Source organism: Pangasianodon hypophthalmus, chromosome 16 (assembly GCF_027358585.1).
Source record: "Pangasianodon hypophthalmus isolate fPanHyp1 chromosome 16, fPanHyp1.pri, whole genome shotgun sequence".
NCBI lineage: Eukaryota > Metazoa > Chordata > Actinopteri > Siluriformes > Pangasiidae > Pangasianodon > Pangasianodon hypophthalmus.
Window position 1 is genome coordinate 23,527,932 of NC_069725.1, and position 24,129 is coordinate 23,552,060.

A 24,129-nucleotide genomic window follows, 5' to 3' on the forward strand; every position below is an offset into this window, starting at 1 on the left:
AATCTGTTGTACCTTTATTTATTTATTTATTTATTTATTAAGTATTTACCCCACTTCTTGTCTTTTGCCATTAAGAAAAAAAAAATCTATAAATCTGTATTTTTTTTAAGGAAATGGGTTGGTCAAGGAAAATAGTTTTTTTTTAAATTGAGGCATTAATAACATGAGTCGAAGGCAAAAGTTTAAAATGTTAACATGGCTACAGAAGTTTCCCAGTGAAGGAGGAAACCACGCCTTCATCAACATGTTTATATCAAATCTAATCTGCTCCCTCCTTCACTTCTTCACGTTCATGACTCCTTCAGCAATGGAGCTGCAGGTCACACTGATCCTCAGCTGCCTGCTTTTCTCTACAGGTACACACTGAGGTATTTGTTTAAACGCTGATATTTAGCTGTAATTAGTTGCGCTACAATTTGATCAAGTTTCCAGGTTCTTCAGTTCATTTAACGAGAGTTTTACTGAAACCATGGGAAATCCACGTTCGTAGATCGTAGATTAATCACAGTTTCATTAAAGGATGATTGTTAAGAAATCAGTCACAGTTTAAGATATTCAGAGTGTGTTCACTGCTGTGGCATGCTATTATTAGAAAATAATCAACGACAGGGTGTTGTGATGAAGAGTTACTGTTACCTCCCTGAAGCTGAACGTCCTGAAGTGGTTTATTCCTCTTATAGCACTGCAACTTACTAAAGATTGATTTATTTTTTTATAAGCAACATTTTTTATCCATTTATAGTTCCATTTAATGTCTGTGAAACAAGTTAGTTCCAGTTATTACACTATATAACCAAATGTTTGTGGACACCAGACCATTGTGTATAATCACAAAAACTTTAAAATCAGTTGTTTTCTAAAACAAATATTAATTAAGTAATATCTACATTAAATATGAAGCATTCTTTAATATCAAATGAACCGCATGGCTTGTTGTTCACGCTGAAGAAATCAGTCAGCGTTTAAGATTTTGTTTGTTCGCTGCGGTAGAATGTTTAACAGTAAGCTTTTTATCGAAGCGTAATCTCCTCTGTCCTGAAGCTGGCAGTTCTAACTGCAGTGTAACTGTATTTCTGTGCCGGCTTGTCGTTATCCTCTAGCGCTGGCACTGCAGTGTTATCAGTGTATATCTAGTCCATCAGGAAGTTGTGAAAGCACGGTGACGTATTGTCCAGATCAGTGTGGCAGCATGACCACCACCATGAACATGGGTGAGGAGAAATCATTAGAAAGAATTATCAAGTACACTTCTATCGAATCTGCATGAGAAACACGTGATCTTTATTAAACTGTCTTCTGCAGGTGGTACGTTTATGAACATCAGTGTAAAGTCTTGCATGGCTGCTACACAGTGCATCAACGGGAGTATACATGTGATGAATCAGCTAACAGCTAACATCATTACGGAGTGCTGCACTACCGACCTCTGCAACACGGAAACACCGCCAGGTAGAACCAACAACTTTTAATAGAAGGAGCTCTGAAAGTGTGACTTTTTGTTTGAACTTTTTTCTGTACGTGTATACATTCTTAAGCTGTGGAGTCCCTGTGAATGAGCTGTTGCTATAAAAATGTATCAGAACGAGTGCATTAATATAAACCTGTGATTTGCAGCTGCACTACTGTCAGATCTGCTGTTATAGAAAATTAATCAACAATCACAATCCAGAATTCAACAAAACAACAACAATTCTTCTTAGGGGATTGTTAAAGGATAATTAAAAGCTTCAACTTGGAACCATTTCTGATAGGAAATCACGGTTATAGGCTTCTACATAGGACGTTTAACATTTAGACTTCCCACAGAGGGACAATCGAAGAACTCTTTTTAAGAGCGTAGGCAGATAAACCTTTGTGTTTAACAGTCTCAGTTCAACCGTTTTTACTGAATCGCTTATGAAAACTTGACAGTGTTTCCCAAACATTCCCATTTTTTTTTTTTTAATCAGTATGGACAGTAACACGGCACGGGTAAGTGTACTAACTACCTGAGTGACGAGTCTTTAAGAGATAAAAAATAGTTAGTAATGTTAAATATATAATTTATAATATTTAAAAAATGTTGTGTGGACGGATAATCAGGTATGTTTCAGTTTCATAAGAGTGTAAGATTTGGAATATGACAGGAATAACACGGCTTGTTGAAAATGTGTTCATCTATTTGTTTGCTTGTGTGTTAAGTTCTGATGAATGAGACTTCCAATGGACAGAAGTGTTACACTTGTGTTGGAGAGAACTGCACCATGGATTGTCAGGGAGGTCACTGCATCAACACATTAGGTGAAAATTACACACATCATTAATCTCTAGTCAGCGATGAAAAGAACCATTCTTGCAAATATACGTATGTATTTCTCTCAAACATGACACGGGCTCCCGGATCTTTGGTAGCTAATACATGTTCATATGCTGATTTCTCACAGAAACTGTGGATTGTGTAGGAAATGAAGATCGCTGCATTAATATGACAGGTACAACTTACACACACAAAAAATTCCAGATCTATAACATTCTCTCAAGTACAGAACAAAAAACAACGTGTTTACACCACAACAATTTTTATCTACTTATAGTTACATTTAATGTTTGCGAAACAAATTACTTCCTGTTCTTACTTACATTTCAGCAGCTATAAACAGTTGTTTGCTCTTTTTTGTTCTCATAAAGTTAATGAGGCAAACCTCTCTCTCTCTTTCTCTTTCTCTCTCTCTCTCAGTTAGTGCATTTGGACTTACAATAGCTATGGAAGGATGTGCAACCAAAAGTGTTTGTGACATGGCTGCAGTCCAGGAAATGATGGGATTAGGTGCAGATGTGCAGTGCTGTGAGGGGAATCTGTGTAACGCTGCTGAGAGCTTCACACTGAGTTTCCTCCTCATGCTCATCCCTCTGCTCTCCTCCATCCTCTTCTACTGAGATTGTTTTTATTTTTTATTACTATTTTTGCTAATCTCTCTCATTTATCTGTTTAACAGTTACAAAGAATTAATGCTGATAATGCTACGGGTCTATGATGAGCCATTTTAATATCTTTTGGTAGTCTAACAGTAAACTGAACCTCTGTGCTGAATTTAAATGAATAGATGATTGTGTTTTCATGAAAGAGAAATAAAAGGTAAATATGATGTACCCCTCCCCCCATTTTCCTTTTAGATGTCCATATTTCATATCCATAGCTTCATGAAGCGTTGAATCTTTCCAGCCAACTGAAAACGCTGAAGAAAAAACACTATGTTTCTTTCCTGGAAGCTTCCAGGGCTCACTAGAGGCTTCACTAGTCGAATTCTATATACAGGCACATGTACCTTGTAAAGCTTATTTTAGATGACAGCACTGGATAGTGCAACATTTGGACCAGTAAAGGCCAAAATAAACAGTCGGTATCAAAATAAACAGGCGTATCAAATAATGGAAGTGTATTACATTATTAATTGTAGGCTAGAAATAATATAAATATGTGGGCAGCAGGAATGTAACAAGATATGATTACCTTTTTCAGAATGAACAGATAAAGTGCTACATTATGCAACACACACACACAAATAAAGTCTAAGCTTCCTACTGACTAAATCAAACTGTCAGTGGGTGCGACATGCCAGATGACATGAAAGAGCATTCCAGTTCAAATATGGTTCGAGTTTAGGAAAATTAGGCCAAGTTACAGCAATGACAAATGTGGCCCACCTGTATATCTATACACAAAGTTTCTACAGATTGTAGAATCTGAGCCAACCACAACCGATATTTGTGTATCTCATGTCATTTGTGTATCTAAAGCCTGAGGTAGATAGATGGCCTTATCACCTTAAAGTTGTGGCTTTGAGTTGTTTTCTGGCAGCCGGATTCAGATAAACTCAGTGCCATTTTCCCACAGCAGTATGTGGGCAAGATTAAAGATTAAAGGGGTAAATGTGGAGAGATAATGTGCCATTATTCATTACCTGGAGTGAGTCAGAGCAAAGGACATGAAGTGTTTTGCATTTTTATTTTGCTTTTGTAATGTTAAATTAATTGTAATAAACAAAAATAAGTTAATATCTAATGATTACCAGTGTATTCATCAATGCTATCATGAGATTCTTCAGCTCACCTAGGGTAAAGGAATTTTTTAATGAATGAATGAATGAATGAATGAAATAACATTTGGACAATTAAGTTAAGAGGGAATTAGTCAGAGAAGCAACAAAGAGGCTAAGAGTAACACTCAACATGATGCTACCACCAGCATGCTTCACAGTGTGATGACCAGTGTTGGGTTTCTGCCAAACGTAGTGCTCTGTACCAAGGAAAAAATGCTCAGTTGTGGTCTTATCAGACCAGAGAACCGTCCCACATGTTTGCTCAGGCTGCAACTTGTCTTTTGGCAAACTCCAGATGGAATTTCACACGACTCACCGCTGCTTTGTGGAGTGTCCAGGTTATGTTTACAATGTGAACAGCTTTTGCCATCTGAACTGTGGATCTCTGGAGCTCCTTCAGAGTTACGCTTGGTCTCTTGCTAGCTTCTCTCTTTACCTGGTCACTGACCTTTGGTGGATGGCCTCCTCTAGACAGAGTCATGTGCCATATGTTTTTTACTCTTTAACAATGGATGTAATATTGCTCTGCAGGATGTTCAAAATTTGGGATTTTTTTTATAACCAATCCCTGATTAATAATTTTCCTGAACTTTGTCCCAGACTTATTTTGATAGCTCGTTGGTTTTCTCTAACTAAATCTGGGTTCTTCCAGGAACAGGTGTATTTATACTGCGATCACATGACACAGCACACATTGCACACAGCACAGCTAATTATGTGACGGTGATGAAGGTGAATACTTATGCTTATACTATAATCCCAATTAAGTCCATTTCAGGTCCAGCTTGTGGTACTATAAAATGTAAAGCCTTGAAGAGTACTGTATGAGGGACACTCATATCTGTGCAGTTAGTTATTTATGCACCGATTCCCTCTGGTGGAGAAAGGAGTTTTCTATATTTGCATAACTCCACCTTTTAGTTTATGACCCAGTAGATATACTGTAACTTTGACCTGATTAACTGTGCATAAAGTCCTCTGACGGACACTAACACCAAAAATATACTTGACAACTGTATGTTTTTGGTTTGTTTTGAAAATTAGATATATTTAAACTCTCTAAATAGGATAAAATGGAATAAAGGATTGATTACAACGACTGTTTTTTTGCTGTGCTGCTCGGATCATTAAAAGTGAAGGTGAAGTTTGGACAGAAGTTTTGGAATTACATTGAAACTAAACACAGTGGCTGTTTGAGGAAATGGCTGCAACAAGCCATCTTTCGGAAGAAGAATTTTTATGTCCTGTTTGCTATGACATTTTCAGCAATCCTGTTCTACTCTCATGTAGCCATAGCCTGTGTAAAGCATGTCTGCAGCGGCTCTGGGAAATCAAAGAATCTCCAGAATGTCCAGTCTGTAGGAGAAAATCCTCTAAGCCTGAGCCTCCTCTGAACCTGGCGCTAAAGAAGCTGTGTGAATCGTTCTTACAGAGCCGCCATCACAGATCTTCAGTACCGTCCGACGGCCTCTGCAAGCTGCACAATGAGAAACTCAAACTCTTCTGTCTGGAAGATCAGCAGCCTGTGTGTGTGGTGTGTCAGACCTCAAAGAGACACAAAAATCATGAGTTCTGCCCTATAGATGAAGTTCTGTATGACATTAAGGTATGGCTTTTATTCTGCCATTTTTGTTTCCAATTAGTCAGAATTATTGCCAAAAACAGAGTAATGCAGAATAATTAAATGTTTTCCAACATCTTCAGGACAGAGGAGCTTATATTTTGTAGTTTCTCAGGAACATGACAAGCTGCATGTTTTTTTTGTCTTATTAACTTTTAGAGAAAGAAAAAAAAGGAGAGGCTAGTGAGGGAATGACTTTATAGCTGCTATAACATGAACAGGAACTAACTTTTTCAAAAATTCCTCAACATCAAATGTAACAAACAACAGAAAATTATGATTTATTGTATTAAAAAATACAAAATATTAAAAGCTGGCAAATTGCTGTGGTCTAAGAAGAATAAAACACTTGGGAACATGCTTCTATAGGAAAATAATCAGCTTCAGAGTAGGAACAGTAACTACGTGTCATCACACCACCCTGTCATCAATTATTCTCTAACAGCAAGACGCGCAGTGTTTTATTCTATATTTATTATCCTTTGCATACACTCAGTGTATCCTAAGAACAAAGTCCGTACAGGCAATAAGGTAATCATAAACTTAATTATGGATTGAATACAGCAATTCAAGATAATGTGAACAGGGATTGTTATCTGCAAGCAAGTGGATTGTTCTGACAGTGTGAGAACTTCTCAAATGGAAATAATGTTTCAGTACGGAAATGTTCTTCAAATATTGCTTATATAATTTTTTGTGATAAAATGTTTCTTTCCAGGAAGGACTCAGGGCTGCCTTGGATCCTCTACAAAAGAGTCAGACACACTTGGAAACTGCTAAACAAAATTACAACAGAGCAGCTTTACACATTAAGGTAAGTCACTTTTAATTTAATTTTTTTTTTTTTTTTTTTTTTTTTACAAATTCAAATTGAATAGAAGGTGTATTTAGACATAGGGCAACATTAACACTTTGATACATATATTTAGAGGACTAAACAGACTAAACATCGTGTTACACACCTACTTCCATTACTATCATCAATGCATAAATTGTCCACAATGAGCAACAGGAACAATTTAAAGAACAAAATTCAGAATTGAGGCTAAAAATCAAGTTTTAATATTTACACCTGGAGTTCAGTAAATTCTCAACACTTATTAAAATGCTCTAATGTTCTTTTTGCTCATTTATGTGGAATTATATTAGTCATTGATTGAATAAACAGTCAATGCAGGTGTGTTTTGTTAACATTTAAACATTGTAAATGTTAATTAATGCAGTAAATAATGTTAGTTAATGGATCTTAAGAGAAAGTGTTACAGAATGCACTGGAATTATAACCAAGTGTTTTTATATTACACAAACTTGCAAGATGTTCCTATAAATTCATAGAGATACCATGTGGATATAACTGTTGAGGACACCTCATTGTACAGAAATGACTTTTACACAACATCAGCAGAACATCTGTCCTGTTCCAGAGTCAAGCCCAGTGCATGGAAAGACAGATAAAGAAGGAGTTTGAGAAGCTTCATCAGTTTCTAAGAGAAGAAGAAGCAGCAAGGATAGCTGCACTAAAGCAAGAAGAGGAGCAAAAGAGTCAGAGGATACAGAGGAAGATTGACGAGACGAATCGTGAAATAGCCCGTCTTCAAGACATAATCAAAAAAACAGAGAAGGAAATGGACACTGGGGATGTAGCATTCTTACAGGTAAAGATTTTGGCTCTGTCTCTCACACGTAGGGTGGTAGAACAGTCTTGAGACCTTTTCTGTATTGACTTGGACTTCTCTTTGTCTTAGACATTGGTCTCACTAAACATGGTCTTGGTCTTAACTGAGAGCTTGTAAAAAACAGCCTAGTCATTAGCGCAAGGCACAAATGAACTCCAAGTCGAATTAAAGGCTTGGCCTCAAAAAAGGATTTGATGGTTTACAGTCTCCATCTTGATTTCCCATCTCATTTTTATCTGGACTCCATCTTGACTCATTCTTGGTCATGGTCTTGGACATGGATTTTGGCTTGACAGCAGCAGTCTTGACTACTGCCATACTCACACACACACACTCCCATGGTAAACTAGTATAAATAAGATAATGATGTCAGAAGCATTGCAACCTGTAGGGAAGTTCAAGGTAGTTCCTTGGTTTTCTCCTAGATGCACTTTTCAAAGGCTTCCTATGTCTCAGAAGTGCAATGTTTTCTTTTTCAAAAATGTGATCTTACTATTTATTCAGATATAAATTCAAAATGTAAGAGCTCATGTCTTCCAGCTTTCAGATGCTCAGACTCTTCGCTAGGCTTTATCGGTTTAATTTCTTGTACACTGGTTGGAATTTCTCAAAATATTGAGGCAAATTTGTTTCATATATTTTGAACCAGGACCACAGTTTGAATCAGAGATGAAAACTCAACTCAGTGACTCACCCACAAAGACAGGGATGTACCCAAGTCTAGAGGAAGCCAAAAGCCCAAAGGTTAACTAAAAGTCTGTCCTGAGACTAGAGATTTTTTTTTTTTTTTAAACAAACACTTAAGACAAAAGCTTAGGGAGCTCCAGAGCTGGCTAGAGAAGCCAGAGAAATTACCAGGTCATAAACTATTACCAGAATTACCAGCTGAGCCTTGAGCCCCAGCACATAGCTGGGCAGTGAGTGAGGGAGTGGAGAGCTCTCCTTAAACAGACTGAGGCACAGGTGGAGCCGATTGTCACTGATTATAAGTATAAGCACTGACGGTGCTCTCTGGTGCTCTCTGGTGGCAGAATCCAGTCTAGCAACGTTACTGGCTGCTCTCTACCTCCTTCTAGTGATGGCACAAGGACGAGCCGGCTGTCCCCTTACACTAACTTGTTTCACAGACATTTCACAACATTAAAATTAACTATAAATGGATAAAAAGAATAAAGCGTCATTCTTTAATAAATAAAACATTTGTAATCATTGGCAATTTGCTGCGATATAAGAGGAATAAAACATTCAGGATGTGCTGTTATAGGAAAATAATCAACTTCAGAGTGGTAACAGTAACACTGCTTCATCACACCACCCTGTTGTTGATTATTTTCCTTTAATAGCACACTGATTTTATTCCTTACTTATTGAATTCCCTACTATTACCAAATACTATAATTTTTACACTACTACAGTAATTTTATACAGTTTTAAGCTGATAGTAGATTTTCTTTTCTTTTCTCTAAACATATAAAACAGAAATATGGGGTTTCTTGAAATCTATAATGTGTTGCATGGATAGAGATCCTTCTTCATGTTCTTCCTTATATCATTTCATTATTCATTTTTTTTTATGTTAAAAATTGTGTGCTGAGATATATCTGCCAAAATATCAGCGATATACAAAACGTTGACAAAAATGTATGTGTATATGAATTTTTGTTGTAATAATCTGCAGCTGTCTTTATTTCCTCTTTAGAATGTCGAGTCCACAGTGAAAGAGTAAGTATATCTTTGGGTTACTTTTCTATGAGAGGGGTAATTATTACAATCATGTTTACACTTAACTGAAATTTTCCATGATAGATAGATAGATAGAAGGATATACTGATAATGTTCAATACATGTATTAATGTATTAAAATGATGTAATAAATGTATTACTTATCCTCTTATATTCTCAGAGTTCAACGCACAACAAAGATTCCAGAGACTGAGACAAATATGCTGATCAATGTTTCTAAACACATTTCTAACCTGAAGATCAGAGTCTGTGTGAGAATGCAGGAGATCTTCCAATACAGTGAGTGTTTGTGTTGTTGTTTGTTTGTTTGTTTTCAAATACAGTCCAGACTTCAACCATCATGAAAACCAGAGCGTAATCTGGATATTGTAAAAGATGTATTATAAAGATAACTAGCTTCAAGTTTCAAGTAATTAAAGATTCAGTCTACAACCATGCAAGGAGGATATTTAAATATAATTTAGGGCTCAGGGGATTCGTGACCCCTCACCAGGGAGATACGGGGGACACCTGAAAACTTTCTGCTTTCTCAGTTAAATCGGTGGTCAGAATAAAATTAGCCTGCCGAAAATCACTGAAGGGGAAAGGACACGGAAAGGTGACAGAGGGCTCCTTGTAGTGGTTACTTTCACTTCATTCTGACTTTATCTTGGTGAACTTTGACCTATGAATTGTGAGCCAATAGAAAACCAGAAGGCTGGACTGTGGTATCTATGGTCAGTAAAACAAATGGAATAGCTGCTTATTATTAAGTAGAGTTCACAATGGACTATTGCCTTGCTGGTTTCTGACTGTCGCTTGGCACACAGCTAAAAAACAAATATCCATTTCATCCTTTCGTTTTTCCATCCATTTTTTCATCTAAAATTCTATTTGTTCTCTCTTCCTGCTAGGATTTGCTTGCTGGTAGTCTTGGCATCTCTGCATTTGTTCTTCCCTCATGGAGCTATTTGTTCCTTAGTAACAATGTTATGGTTTTATTTAGCCCCACATTTGTGCTCGACCAACTCAAAGTCAACTAAAGAGAATAACTTGCAGACTTGCAGCAGTTACAAAATCAATTTGTTTTCTCTTCTCAGCTTCTGTTACTCTGGACCCCAACACTGCACATTCACAGCTCCATGTGTCTGACGATCTCACTACTGTTGAACACAGAAAACAGGAATTACCGCTGCCTGATAATCCGGAGCGATTCGATAGTGTTACATGTGTCCTGGGCTGTGAGGGCTTTAAATCAGGGTCGCACTACTGGGACGTCGAGGTTGGGGACAGTAACATCTGGGAACTGGGTGTGATTGGAGAGTCTGCTCCAAGAAAGAAGAATTCCTTCTCTAATGCAGTGTGCAGCATGAGCTACAATAAAGGAAGTTACCACACGCTCTGTCCGGGACAAACAGGTGACATTTTCAGAGCTAAAGACAAACCGCAGAGGGTCAGAGTGCATCTGGACTGGAACAAGGGGAAAGTGACATTTATTGATCTTATAACCAATACACGCTTGCACACTATAACACACAATTTTACTGAGAGAGTGTTTCCATTTTTCTATAACAGCTCTCCATCTCGGCCTATGAAGATCTTACCAATAAAACAGACAGCAGAAGTAAAACCCTACATTTAATACCAAAGAACAGAAACATCATCGGAATCTCTGAAACCTCCAACAACAAAAATTAATCTTTAACTCATCTTTAAAAGCATTAGCGTGTGCTATTCTGTATCATTTCACTTGTTCAGTATAGAGTTTGGCCATGGCCAGTGTAAATACACCACAATGCTGTTCAATTCTCAATTCTGATTGGTCAGGACTTGATTAAAGTTTCTATAACAGCAGCTCTGACAGTAGTGCAGCTGAAATCTCACATTTATATTAATGCGCTTGTTCTAATACATTATCATTTCTATAGCATATACAAGGACTTGTACAGTGGATGCTCCGCAAAAATGGATTTTAAAAAATATTTATTTGAAAAATTGTTGATATGATGAAGTTTTCTGTAAGGAAACGTTTATTTAGAGGAGCAGAGAGAGCTGGACAGATTAAAGGATTAAAGGACTGCTGCCACATTCTCTTAAGGTAGAGAGGGCTAAATCACACTGCACCATTATTAGCAGGTAGTCAATTGGCATTGTGGGTAATGTAGGAAACTGATAACCAAATAGAAAACAGACCAATTTATCAAGGATTAAAGTTTAAATTAAAAAAATTCAATTCAGAATTTCTCTATAAAATAAATCTTGCAGATTGCATATTAATTATAAATTTTAGCATGTAAGTCATTCAGGGTGAAATTTATCTTTAAAAAAAAAAAAGACTTGATTAGCCCACAGTCTTGCTGAGGGCGATGGACCAGAGACTATGAATTTAAAATCTCAATGTTATAAAATCTTTTTTTAAAAGTCTTTACATGCAGTGTCATTGGTACCTGTGTAAAGAACAACAGAATTAATTGCTTTTTGTTCAACATGAAACTTGTTTGGTTTATGCATACTGTACACTTGAACTGTGTACAACTGCCTTATTCGCCCATCTGAAGTATCTGCACTTGGTCAGCAGGCAGTTAGAAGGCAGTTAGAAGGAAGTGAACTTTTAAACATGCTTATATGGGAACTGCAGAAAACAGCACTCAAATATATATATGTATAGTCCCAGCTGAAAGTATTGGAACGGCAGGGCCAATTCTTTTGTTTTTGCTATACAATAAAGACATTTGGGTTTAAGATCAAAAGATGAATATGAGTCAATAGCAAGGGCATAGAATTTAGTAGGGACGCTACCAATATCCAGCGACTGCTAAATTGTCCCTAGCAATAATTTTGATCAAACAATAAAAATATATTTATGTATATAACCATTGTTGTCTGTCAATGTCTTGTGGTTTTTATTTTTATTTAATCTTTATTGAACCAGGCAAAGTAACATTGAGATTAAGGAACTCTTTTACAAGAGCGTCCTGGCCATGACAGGCATCAGCACAATTTGTCAAACTGTGTCTCATATTGATTCAGAGACAGTGCATTTTCCCAGTACGTGACAATCCCCTATTAATGGGATGAGTGGCAAGCCTAAACGTTTGTGTGTGTGTGTGTGTGTGTGTGTATGTGTGTGTGTTTGGCAGTTAGGCTAATTTGGTGATGCTGAGTCAGAATGGCAGCCAAAAAAGAAAGGTGGACCTTTGGAGCTACTTTACAACAAGTCAAGTATAAGTCACTTAAAATATTTTCACAATTGCTAGATGTGTAGAGTCGACAATAATGATAATAATAATAATAATACTTAACTAAGCCATAAATGTTTTTCCATACTGTTCATATGGCGTGCATCAGTGTGTTATTTTATCAGGAGACAGAAGCAGTCCTGCCAGGTAGTAGCTCAGACAGAGCAGGAAGAGATTCGGTGGAGAGGCAGGGTCACAGGTGAGGCCTAGGCTTGTAACAATGTGATTATAAGAGTAAATGTAGATATTTGTTTTGTATTACAGTGAGGTTGCACTGGTGTACTAAGAGCTCTATTAACCACTCAGACATACATGCTTTTAATAATGTGGGCATGAATACTGTACTATGTATATAAAATATATTAAATAAGTGGTTACTAGCTTCATCAGTGTGTAGATGTATTTTTCACATGCAGTAGTGGATACAGAGTGGCTAATTGCATACTGTGGTGTATTTCTAAGGAAACTGATCCAGCTGTAGACAGCAATAGACAGAGTGCACTCCCAAGTCACCTGAGGAGCATTACAGAACAGACTTCTATAAAATGCTAGATAGTGTTGATGTTCACTTTAAGGATAAATTCAACTAACCAGATCTAGATGTCTCGCAGAAGCTAGAGGAAACTCTACTGACTGGAGAAGTGAATGATTGTTGATGGGAACCCAGAACTGAACAGGGAGAATCACAAAGTCCAACTAGCCATGTTCAAAAACATGTCCATTCTCTCCTGATCTCTGTCATCAACAATGTATTTTCGCTGACAAAACTGCGTCTTTTTTTTGTTGTTGTTGTTTTTCACACTGTTATGTGTGAACTCGAGAGACTGTTTCTGTGAAAAGCCCGGGAGAATCAGCAGTTTCTGAAATCTGCAAATCAGCCCAACTGGCACCAACAACCATGCCACGGACAAAGTCGCTTAAATCACATTTTTCTCCCATTCTGATGTTTCATGTGAACATTAACTGAAGCTCTTGACCTGTATCTGCATGATTTTATTCACTGAGCTGCTGCCACATGATTGACTGATTAGATACAGTATTGTAATAGCTGGGCAGATGGACAGGGGTTCCTAATAAATTGGTTGATGAGTGAACATTAAGTTGTCAGTGTCTTAAAATTTGTTGGGGGTGTATGGGGTGGCCTGAGTCAGTGTGAGGCTCCCAGTCTGATTTTTTTTGTCCCAGTCCAGCCCTAGATGCATAGTTTATATTTCTCCATTTCAAACAAAGCTGCATTTTGTTTCTATGTGACCCTTTTGATTTTCCATATTCACGCCTTTGCCTCGTGTGCAGTGCAGCGTCTGATATCGAGAGCAAGAAAAACGCAGAGTGTGTGTGATAGAGGAGGTCAGGTGGGGTCGTGTGATACAGCTTCAGCCCGCAGTCTGTTATTTTATATATTATATATTATATTTATTCCTTTCTTCCTTATATTTCAGTGTGTTGTTACTTACTTATTAAGCACTGAGTGGCTGGCTGCAGGACAGTTGTTAACCCCACCCATTCCCATCTTAGTCACTGGGACAGAAGGCAAACTTCATTGTAAATTACATCTCCTCAAAATTATTTTCCAGAATAGTGTTTTGTCGTTTTTCCAACTTCAGTCGTTTCACAACATCAGCAAATAACTCCTATAAAATGAATTTTTCCTCATGATAAATGCACTTGATAAGATTTATCTGGTGATAAATAAAAGGGCGTGGTTTATGAGGTATGTATAAAGAAATGATCACAGTGGCACATTGATCTGGACAGATTGTCTGTTTAAATTAATTCATTCGTTCACTTTCCTGATCCGCGTCGGGTTAGATCTGGAGACAATCCCGGTAACACTGGGGGAGAATTCACCCCGGACAGGACGCTAGAATGAGAATGATCAGGAAACGTACGAATGACAAAACAGGGGTGAAACAAGACACAAAATAAAATGCACATGGCTATATAAATGTGGAGGCGGGGGTGTGGTTGAGCACTGTCTTGTGAACGGAGGGCGGGGCGGGAGAAGGTGAGTGACACGAATTACACACACCTGTGGGAAATTTGTGGGAAAAAGGAGGGGAGAGATGAGCAGCTCGAAAGAGGGAGCTGGAGAGAAGAGAGCTCAGGGGGTGTGTGTGTGTGTGTGTGTATATATATATATATATAGGTGGAGAGGCAGGGTCACAGGTGAGGCCTAGGCTTGTAACAATGTGATTATAAGAGTAAATGTAGATATTTGTTTTGTATTACAGTGAAGTTGCACTGGTGTACTAAGAGCTCTATTAACCACTCAGACATACATGCTTTTAATAATGTGGGCATGAATACTGTACTATGTATATAAAATATATTAAATAAGTGGTTACTAGCTTCATCAGTGTGTAGATGTATTTTTCACATGCAGTAGTGGATACAGGGTGGCTAATTGCATACTGTGGTGTATTCCTAAGGAAACTGATCCAGCTGTAGACAGCAATAGACAGAGTGCACTCCCAAGTCACCTGAGGAGCATTACAGAACAGACTTCTATAAAATGCTAGATATTGTTGATGTTCAGTTTAAGGACAAGTTCAACCAACCAGATCTAGATGTCTTGCAGAAGCTAGAGGAAACTCTACTGACTGGAGAAGTGAATGATTGTTGATGGGAACCCAGAACTGAACAGGGAGAATCACAAAGTCCAACTAGCCATGTTTCAGTCCAAAAACACTTTCACATCTAGTACTGAAGTGGCTAATATCATGAGAGGAATGGCAGGTGAAGTGAGAGGCCTGTTTGATCAAGTTGAAACCCTTGTCAGGCTGCTTTTATTCATACCAGTCTCATCAGCTGAGGCCGAAAGGAGTTTCAGTGCTCTCAGGAGACTGAAAACATGGCTCAGAACAACAATGACACAAGTGAGACTGAACAATATTGCTGTGTGCCATGTCCAGCAGGACAAACTGGACAACACTGATGTGAAACAAATATGCCAACAGCTCATTTCTCTTAAAGACAGGCGTAGGCATGTGTTTGGCTTCTTCAAATAGCAGGGAACAAGACAGTGGACACTGAGCTGTGTGTGTTTAGGGTGCAGATATAATTAACAGTATTTTTTATGTTTAGATGTAAATACATAGTTACAGATCACTGGTTTCAAAATCTTCAGCTTCCAGGGGGCTCTGCAGACTGCTTCATGTCCCCACCAATGTCAAAATCAAACCTACACCCTTGGTTGTAGTGCAGGTGATGATCATAAGGTGACTGTCATTACAATGTGTCCATATGAAAAATATTAAATACTAATAAAGTACAATGTGAAAAATGTGGATCCCTTTGTTCTTGCGCAACATTTTCTTAATTATTGTTAAAAGTAATGCAACTCATGCTTTTCTTTTGAAATACACACACCAACCAAATTAATAGAAATGCCATACTAAAATGAGGTAAATTTGTGTGTTCTGAGATGCTTTTCTGCTCACCATGGTTATAAAGAATGTTTATATGAGTGACTGTAAGCTTTCTGTCAGCTTGAACCAGTCTGTCCATTCTCTCCTGATCTCTGTCATGAACAATGAATTTTCGCTGACAAAACTGCTTCTTCTTTTTTTTTTTTTTTTTTTTTCCACACCATTATGTGTGAGACTGTTTCTGTGAAAAGCCCGGGAGAATCAGCAGTTTCTGAAATCCTCAAACCAGCCCAACTGGCACCAACAACCATGCCACGGACAAAGTCGCTTAAATCACATTTTTCTCCCATTCTGATGTTTCATGTGAACATTAACTGAAGCTCTTGACCCGCATCTGCATGATTTTATTCACTGAGCTGCTGCCACATGATTGACTGATTAGATACTGTATTGTAATACATGGGCAGATGGACAGGGGTTCCTAATAAATTGGTTGATGAGTGAACATTAAGTTGTCAGTGTCTTAAAATTTGTTGGGGGTGTATGGGGTGGCCTGAGTCAGTGTGAGGCTCCCAGTCTGATTTTTTTTGTCCCAGTCCAGCCCTGGATGCATAGTTTATATTTCTCCATTTCAAACAAAGCTGCATTTTGTTTCTATGTGACCCTTTTGATTTTCCATATTCACGCCTTTGCCTCGTGTGCAGTGCAGCGTCTGATATCGAGAGCAAGAAAAACGCAGAGTGTGTGTGATAGAGGAGGTCAGGTGGGGTCGTGTGATACAGCTTCAGCCCGCAGTCTGTTATTTTATATATTATATATTATATTTATTCCTTTCTTCCTTATATTTCAGTGTGTTATTTCTTACTTATTAAGCACTGAGTGGCTGGCTTCAGGACAGTTGTTAACCCCACCCATTCCCATCTTAGTCACTGGGACAGAAGGCAAACTTCATTGTAAATTACATCTCCTCAAAATTATTTTCCAGAATAGTGTTTTGTCGTTTTTCCAACTTCAATCGTTTTACAACATCAGCAAGTAACTCCTATAAAATGCATTTTTCCTCATGATAAATGCACTTGATAAGATTTATCTGGTGATAAATAAAAGGGCGTGGTTTATGAGGTATGTATAAAGAAATGATCACAGTGGCACATTGATCTGGACAGATTGTCTGTTTAAATTAATTCATTCGTTCACTTTCCTGATCCGCGTCGGGTTAGATCTGGAGACAATCCCGGTAACACTGGGGGAGAATTCACCCCGGACAGGACGCTAGAATGAGAATGATCAGGAAACGTACGAATGACAAAACAGGGGTGAAACAAGACACAAAATAAAATGCACATGGCTATATAAATGTGGAGGCGGGGGTGTGGTTGAGCACTGTCTTGTGAACGGAGGGCGGGGCGGGAGAAGGTGAGTGACACGAATTACACACACCTGTGGGAAATTTGTGGGAAAAAGGAGGGGAGAGATGAGCAGCTCGAAAGAGGGAGCTGGAGAGAAGAGAGCTCAGGGGGTGTGTGTGTGTGTGTGTGTATATATATATATATATATATAGGTGGAGGGGCAGGGTCACAGGTGAGGCCTAGGCTTGTAACAATGTGATTATAAGAGTAAATGTAGATATTTGTTTTGTATTACAGTGAAGTTGCACTGGTGTACTAAGAGCTCTATTAACCACTCAGACATACATGCTTTTAATAATGTGGGCATGAATACTGTACTATGTATATAAAATATATTAAATAAGTGGTTACTAGCTTCATCAGTGTGTAGATGTATTTTTCACATGCAGTAGTGGATACAGGGTGGCTAATTGCATACTGTGGTGTATTCCTAAGGAAACTGATCCAGCTGTAGACAGCAATAGACAGAGTGCACTCCCAAGTCACCTGAGGAGCATTACAGAACAGACTTCTATAAAATGCTAGATATTGTTGATGTTCAGTTTAAGGACAAGTTCAACCAACCAGATCTAGATGTCTTGCAGAAGCTAGAGGAAACTCTACTGACTGGAGAAGTGAATGATTGTTGATGGGAACCCAGAACTGAACAGGGAGAATCACAAAGTCCAACTAGCCATGTTTCAGTCCAAAAACACTTTCACATCTAGTACTGAAGTGGCTAATATCATGAGAGGAATGGCAGGTGAAGTGAGAGGCCTGTTTGATCAAGTTGAAACCCTTGTCAGGCTGCTTTTATTCATACCAGTCTCATCAGCTGAGGCCGAAAGGAGTTTCAGTGCTCTCAGGAGACTGAAAACATGGCTCAGAACAACAATGACACAAGTGAGACTGAACAATATTGCTGTGTGCCATGTCCAGCAGGACAAACTGGACAACACTGATGTGAAACAAATATGCCAACAGCTCATTTCTCTTAAAGACAGGCGTAGGCATGTGTTTGGCTTCTTCAAATAGCAGGGAACAAGACAGTGGACACTGAGCTGTGTGTGTTTAGGGTGCAGATATAATTAACAGTATTTTTTATGTTTAGATGTAAATACATAGTTACAGATCACTGGTTTCAAAATCTTCAGCTTCCAGGGGGCTCTGCAGACTGCTTCATGTCCCCACCAATGTCAAAATCAAACCTACACCCTTGGTTGTAGTGCAGGTGATGATCATAAGGTGACTGTCATTACAATGTGTCCATATGAAAAATATTAAATACTAATAAAGTACAATGTGAAAAATGTGGATCCTTTTGTTCTTGCGCAACATTTTCTTAATTATTGTTAAAAGTAATGCAACTCATGCTTTTCTTTTGAAATACACACACCAACCAAATTAATAGGAATGCCATACTAAAATGAGGTAAAATTGTGTGTTCTGAGATGCTTTTCTGCTCACCATGGTTATAAAGAATGTTTATATGAGTGACTGTAAGCTTTCTGTCAGCTTGAACCAGTCTGTCCATTCTCTCCTGATCTCTGTCATGAACAATGAATTTTCGCTGACAAAACTGCTTCTTCTTCTTTTTTTTTTTTTTTTTTCCACACCATTATGTGTGAGACTGTTTCTGTGAAAAGCCCGGGAGAATCAGCAGTTTCTGAAATCCTCAAACCAGCCCAACTGGCACCAACAACCATGCCACGGACAAAGTCGCTTAAATCACATTTTTCTCCCATTCTGATGTTTCATGTGAACATTAACTGAAGCTCTTGGCCTGTATCTGCATGATTTTATTCACTGAGCTGCTGCCACATGATTGACTGATTAGATACTGTATTGTAATAACTGGGCAGATGGACAGGGGTTCCTAATAAATTGGTTGATGAGTGAACATTAAGTTGTCAGTGGTCTTAAAATTTGTTGGGGGTGTATGGGGTGGCCTGAGTCAGTGTGAGGCTCCCAGTCTGATTTTTTTTGTCCCAGTCCAGCCCTAGATGCATAGTTTATATTTCTTATTCGAATTAGATACTAAAAGACTGACAAATGTTAATCTTTAAGGGAGACTCTTATCAATTAGAGACAAAAGCTGATCTATGGGTCATGTTAGTGTAATGAGAATTGTGTCCATATTTTGTTGATTTAAATAACATTCGTGGTTGTCTGCATAGTTATTCAGTTATTAGTTATGGCTTAATGAGGAATGAAATTGTTTTATATCTTAACTGTCTCATCTTTAGCTGGTTGTTTATATACAGATATAGAAGGTGAAAGGTAATAAGACTTAGCGAGGCCTTTAACATATCAGCATCTATATGTTTAAACCAGTAGAGGAGATAGAACATAATTTATAACAAATACATGTTGTTGTAGAGAAACAAGATAAACTGACTTTGGTTAAGGGTTGAGGCAGAAGACTCCTGTCCTAAAACTTGATATCGTCCAACCAATGCAGCGTGCAAGTAACTGTCCCCTACCCTGCATCTATGAACGGGATGTGTTCATTTAGAACTGAACTTGAACACTCGGCTCGGGACCGTAAACACACTGTTCACAGCTGTACTGCAGCCTCTAAATTGAAATATGATCTCTGCAATTTCTCTGAGACCTGAGATACTACAGACATTTAAAAACTCATCTCCATAATAAGGAGAGTCTGAAATGTCCATCAGCATCATCTGTGACCAAAGTGAATGTGTTTACTGACATTTATCAAGCTTGCATTTCAGGTGTGTCTTCTAAAAGAATTTGTGCCTTAACATATTTTTTCTCTTTTGAAAATCTTGTCTGAGCTGTTAAACAGATGTGATGTTCTATGTAAAATTTTGCAGGCAGAAGACAGGATATTTTGTACAGTGGACCTGCTTTAAAACATATACAGACTTGTCATACTGTAAGGAAAATCAGCTAATCCCTTTAGAAAAATTAAGAATTGAAGAAACACAAGGTCTGTGCAGTTTACCGGGTAGTTTCAAATTTCCCAGTGCAGTAAAGTTTGTCTGTGCAATCAATCTATCTGGCTTGCTTTGGTCATAGTACTGTTGTGAAACAGTGGGGTTCTGATGCCATTACTGAAAGATATAGAAATACTTGAACAAGAATGACGTTATTTTTATTTTCAAAAATTGGGAAGAAACATTAAAGGTACTGTCCTGTATGTGTCTGCAGACAGTTTGCCCACTCACTTGGTGACTTTCAGGAAAATGTTAACATGGAAGAGTTTTACAGATTTTGTTTGGCCAGCCTCCCAGACACAGACATTCATGGAAGAGGATATGTTCCTGTCCAGAACAGTTTAATCTCATTAAATCGTCCTTCTGGAGTTGAAAAGGAACACATATTCGGTTCCTGTGGATGGCGTAAAAAGTGACAGTTTAAAAAGTAACCCATTTCTACACAATGCAGGGATTTCCCCAAGCTTTTATGCATGGCACATTAGAAGGGATACTACCAGTGGGAATGCACCCTGGATGGGACGCCAGTCCATTGCAGGGCACTCTGCACATGCACGCACATTAATACGCTCATTCACACCTAGGGTGAATTTATGTTAGCGAATCCAATTCACCTACTTGCATGTTTTTGGGAGGTGAGAGGAAACCGAAGAACCCAGAGGAAACCCGTCACAGACGTGTGGAGAACATGCAGGAAAATTCCACACAGACAATCACCCGAGCTCAGGAGCTGTGAGATGGCAGCGATACCCGCTGTGCCACTGTGCCTAGGAGATAACTGCCAGGAAACTTGGACATTATTGAGATTACTGCCATTGATGTTTGCCGATAAATTACTGGAGAATGACAAAGCTTGGCAAATTTTTTTGGACCTGAAAGACATCATTGAACCTGAAAGACAAGATGCTTCTTTGTGTGATGATCTCACAACGGGACATTAGTAAGATTTAACTCATCGCTGTTCCTGAATTGGGTTCATGGCCTTCAACAGAAACTGAAAACTACAGCTACAGGAGAGAATGAAATGAACAAGAATAACCAAGAAGGTGGTCAATTCCCCTCAGTGAGAGGCAAGAACACTTTAACCCATTTTTACCTTTTACCTTTTTATCTGCTGGAACACAACAGTGTAATATGCCTGACACACGTCTGATGCAGGTGTGCCTCATGCCTATCTCACAGTGACTATGTAGAGGTGTGTAGGAAGGCACTTACGACTAGTAACACCAGAGCAGGGATTCAGTGAGAGTGTGTGGTGGAATTTTGCCCTCTATATTTTTTTTTACATGACATTAAAACACACACAAAATTTGTTATTTATGTACATCACACTACTCAGAAGGTATAAACCTTTTATTAGTAAATCTGAACAGATTTTATATTAGAAATTTATACATTTCCTGGCTTTGGACTATAAAAGAATATAAAATTAATTACGGCACTTATTTTAATAATCACTGTTTTTATGTGATTCTATCAATAAGTGTTCCTGCGCAGAGTAGTTGCTTAAGCTTATACAGACCCACCTACTGAAGCGTTCATTACCTAATAAGGAGATGTAGACGTTATTAAAATCTCGTGCAATGCAAATGGTGCAAATTCACAAAAATGTTCTCTATATAGAGTGGTTACAGGATTTCAGGAGACAGGTACTATTCTACTAACCAAGAAAATACCAAATAACCAGGTTAAAAATGTTTTTTTTAAACACTTAACAGTAATGATTTTAAGATGTATTTAACAGGCTGTTTGACTGTAAACTCAATTACTCCCTGTATATAATTATATAAGACAAAACATATGAAAGTGGCTGCAAATTGTGTCAGGTATTACGTGTTATGTCTGTCTGTCCTTTTCGCTCCACGAGCAGCTATATATAGAAGGTGGAACTTGAACAATCTTCACAGATTCTCGGTCTCATCACTTTCTGCACTTCCTGTGAGTCTCTGAGCCAACTGCAAACTCCTTCAGTCATGAACAAGATCATCGTCTACAAAGATTGTAACTTCCAGGGCCTCAGCAGAGAGTTCACCTCTGATGTCCCCGATTTAAGTAATGTGAGTTTTGATAATTGCATCTCCTCTCTGAAGGTCATCGGGAATCCATGGGTGGCGTACACAGGTGCAGATTTCGCTGGCGAACCGACTGTCTATGAGGAAGGAGAATATCCCAGCGTGCACTATAATGACGACTTTTCTTCACTAGAGGTGGTGACAGAGGACCTGGACAATCCTCAGATCACACTGTATGAAGAGGAAAACTACAAGGGCCAGAGCCTCGTCCTCAACTGTGAGACCAACTTGGTTTACGGCACTTTTAATGATAAAGCATCTTCTCACAAGGTGCAGAGAGGAGCCTGGGTTCTGTATCAGCATACAGACAGAGGTGGGTATATCCGGGTGGCCAGAGCTAGTCGTGATGTGCCTAAGTATGACTTGTTCGATAACCATCTGAGCTACGTCCGTCCTCTTAAAGCAGGCAAACCCACCATTAAAGCTGAAGGTGAATGGGACAAAAAGAAAGAACACATAAAAAAAGTTATCATCGATTCCATCACCGGTGTGAATTATGGATCAGAGAAACAAACCTTCACCACTGAGCTGAGTCGAGAGTATTCAGGACCTGTCTTTGAGAGTTTCAGCTTTAGCAATTCCACACAGATTGGTTTGGGAACCAAATTTGAGATAGAAGTTGGTGTTGGAATAGAGAACGCCTTAAATGCCAGTAACATCTTTGCCGTGGAGAAGGGCAGCAGCAACACCAAAACCACAAATGAAAGCATCAGAGTCTCCTTGCCAGCCGCCATTCCTCCTCGCACCAAGCTAACGGTGAACATGGTGAGGAAGGAGGTGGCCGTTACAGTCCCGGTCAAACTGACCATCACCACCGGCTTTCAATCTAAAGTCGAGTATGGAGAGTACAGGTGTGAGCGGGGGAATTCTATTACCACTGAATTCAAGGAGGAGAAGATACAGCCACATGAGGGATAAAACACTCCGTCATGCTGTTATAGGAAAAAAATCAGTAACGGAGTCGTGTACGCACAGTTACTGTTACAAGTATTATAGAAAATTAATCAACAGCTTTTGACCAATCAGAATTGAGAAATCAACAGCACTGTGGTATTAAATTTGTTTTAGAGATACTCTGTCCATGTTATAAGAAAGAGCAGTCATCTTATCTCATATAAGTTTTGTTTTGCCTTTTACATTTTCTTCAGTTTAAACTTTCTCATTTGCTGTGTAACTTTGGTTCGGCTTTGAATTTCTTTTATATCCAAATCCACTTTTATTCATGATGATGTCTTGATTTTAAAAACAGGAATAATGAAGGAAAATTAATCAGTAGCTTAAAGGTTGAATAAGTGTGTATCGAGATGGGATTTAGTCATGATTTTTATACTGTATGTATCACTGTAATATGATTCAGTTACTGTTTCAGCTTATTTGAATTATGCATTTACTAGTTTTAGTTCCTACTGTAGCCTAATAATCTCAAAGTGTCTGAAGAGTGTGTTTAATCCTGAATCCTTATCTTTCTCTGTCTGTGTAAAATGTTAAAGACAATCTACAGTGATCGAGCAATGTGCAGGCATTTAATGTGATCTTACTGCCCTGATTATTGCACATCCTATAATACAATGATTTTTATTCTAACATTAAAAATAAATGAATAAATAAATCAATAAAAGTGAAATATGTGTTTGTCTCGTCTATGAAAAGTCTACACTTCCAAATACAGTTCTAGATAGATAGACCTGTGTGATTTTGTCACTAATGTCCATTTTAAAGAGCTATATTTTTTGATAACAAAAATATTCCATATAATTAAGTGATGATTTTAGCTCAACGAACCCCAAGATATATGTCAATACCTCAAAGTTTTTTTTTTTCCAAGTAAAAGTGTGTATGGCATTAAAACAACCAGTTATTAGCAGTCCCTAATGCCACAGAGTGTTTTTTATTCAAAACTTTAAAAATCTAATCTAATAACAATGTGATCCACAGAAGGAGGATTGGTTCCCTTTTTCAGCCTCTAAATTAAAATATGATCTCTGCAATTTCTCTGAGACATGA

The 24,129-nt window shown here is 38.2% G+C and overlaps 3 protein-coding genes across 3 annotated transcripts; all 3 read left to right on the plus strand.

Annotated features, from left to right (window-relative positions):
* The first annotated feature begins 294 nt into the window (after positions 1-294).
* On the plus strand, positions 295-3,125 carry LOC113530553 (phospholipase A2 inhibitor NAI). The gene is made up of 6 exons (XM_026920690.3): positions 295-356; positions 1,101-1,211; positions 1,303-1,449; positions 2,182-2,280; positions 2,424-2,471; positions 2,717-3,125. The coding sequence occupies exons 1-6, from the start codon at positions 308-310 to the stop codon at positions 2,914-2,916; spliced, it is 654 nt and encodes a 217-aa protein (XP_026776491.2). The 5' UTR covers positions 295-307; the 3' UTR covers positions 2,917-3,125.
* A 1,948-nt stretch (positions 3,126-5,073) lies between these two features.
* On the plus strand, positions 5,074-13,645 carry LOC113530973 (E3 ubiquitin-protein ligase TRIM35). Its single transcript, XM_026921419.3, has 6 exons — positions 5,074-5,685; positions 6,419-6,514; positions 7,125-7,355; positions 9,076-9,098; positions 9,280-9,398; positions 10,199-13,645. Exons 1-6 carry the CDS (start codon positions 5,281-5,283, stop codon positions 10,738-10,740), a joined length of 1,416 nt encoding a protein of 471 aa, XP_026777220.3. The 5' UTR covers positions 5,074-5,280; the 3' UTR covers positions 10,741-13,645.
* Positions 13,646-21,971: 8,326 nt separating this feature from the next.
* Positions 21,972-23,741, plus strand: LOC117599230 (epidermal differentiation-specific protein-like). The gene has a single exon (XM_034311682.2). The coding sequence runs from the start codon at positions 22,027-22,029 to the stop codon at positions 23,041-23,043; it is 1,017 nt and encodes a 338-aa protein (XP_034167573.2). The 5' UTR covers positions 21,972-22,026; the 3' UTR covers positions 23,044-23,741.
* Positions 23,742-24,129: the final 388 nt, after the last annotated feature.

Bases quoted from the DNA above. Each gene is read 5' to 3' on its own strand.
- LOC113530553 (XM_026920690.3), top strand. From the start codon at position 308: ATGGAGCTGCAGGTCACACTGATCCTCAGCTGCCTGCTTTTCTCTACA. The intron at 1,212-1,302 runs GTGAGGAGAAAT...TGTCTTCTGCAG, and splicing joins GACCACCACCATGAACATGG to GTGGTACGTTTATGAACATC. The intron at 2,281-2,423 runs GTGAAAATTACA...GATTTCTCACAG, and splicing joins TCACTGCATCAACACATTAG to AAACTGTGGATTGTGTAGGA.
- LOC113530973 (XM_026921419.3), top strand. From the start codon at position 5,281: ATGGCTGCAACAAGCCATCTTTCGGAAGAAGAATTTTTATGTCCTGTT. The intron at 6,515-7,124 runs GTAAGTCACTTT...GTCCTGTTCCAG, and splicing joins GAGCAGCTTTACACATTAAG to AGTCAAGCCCAGTGCATGGA. The intron at 9,399-10,198 runs GTGAGTGTTTGT...TTCTCTTCTCAG, and splicing joins GCAGGAGATCTTCCAATACA to CTTCTGTTACTCTGGACCCC.
- LOC117599230 (XM_034311682.2), top strand. From the start codon at position 22,027: ATGAACAAGATCATCGTCTACAAAGATTGTAACTTCCAGGGCCTCAGC.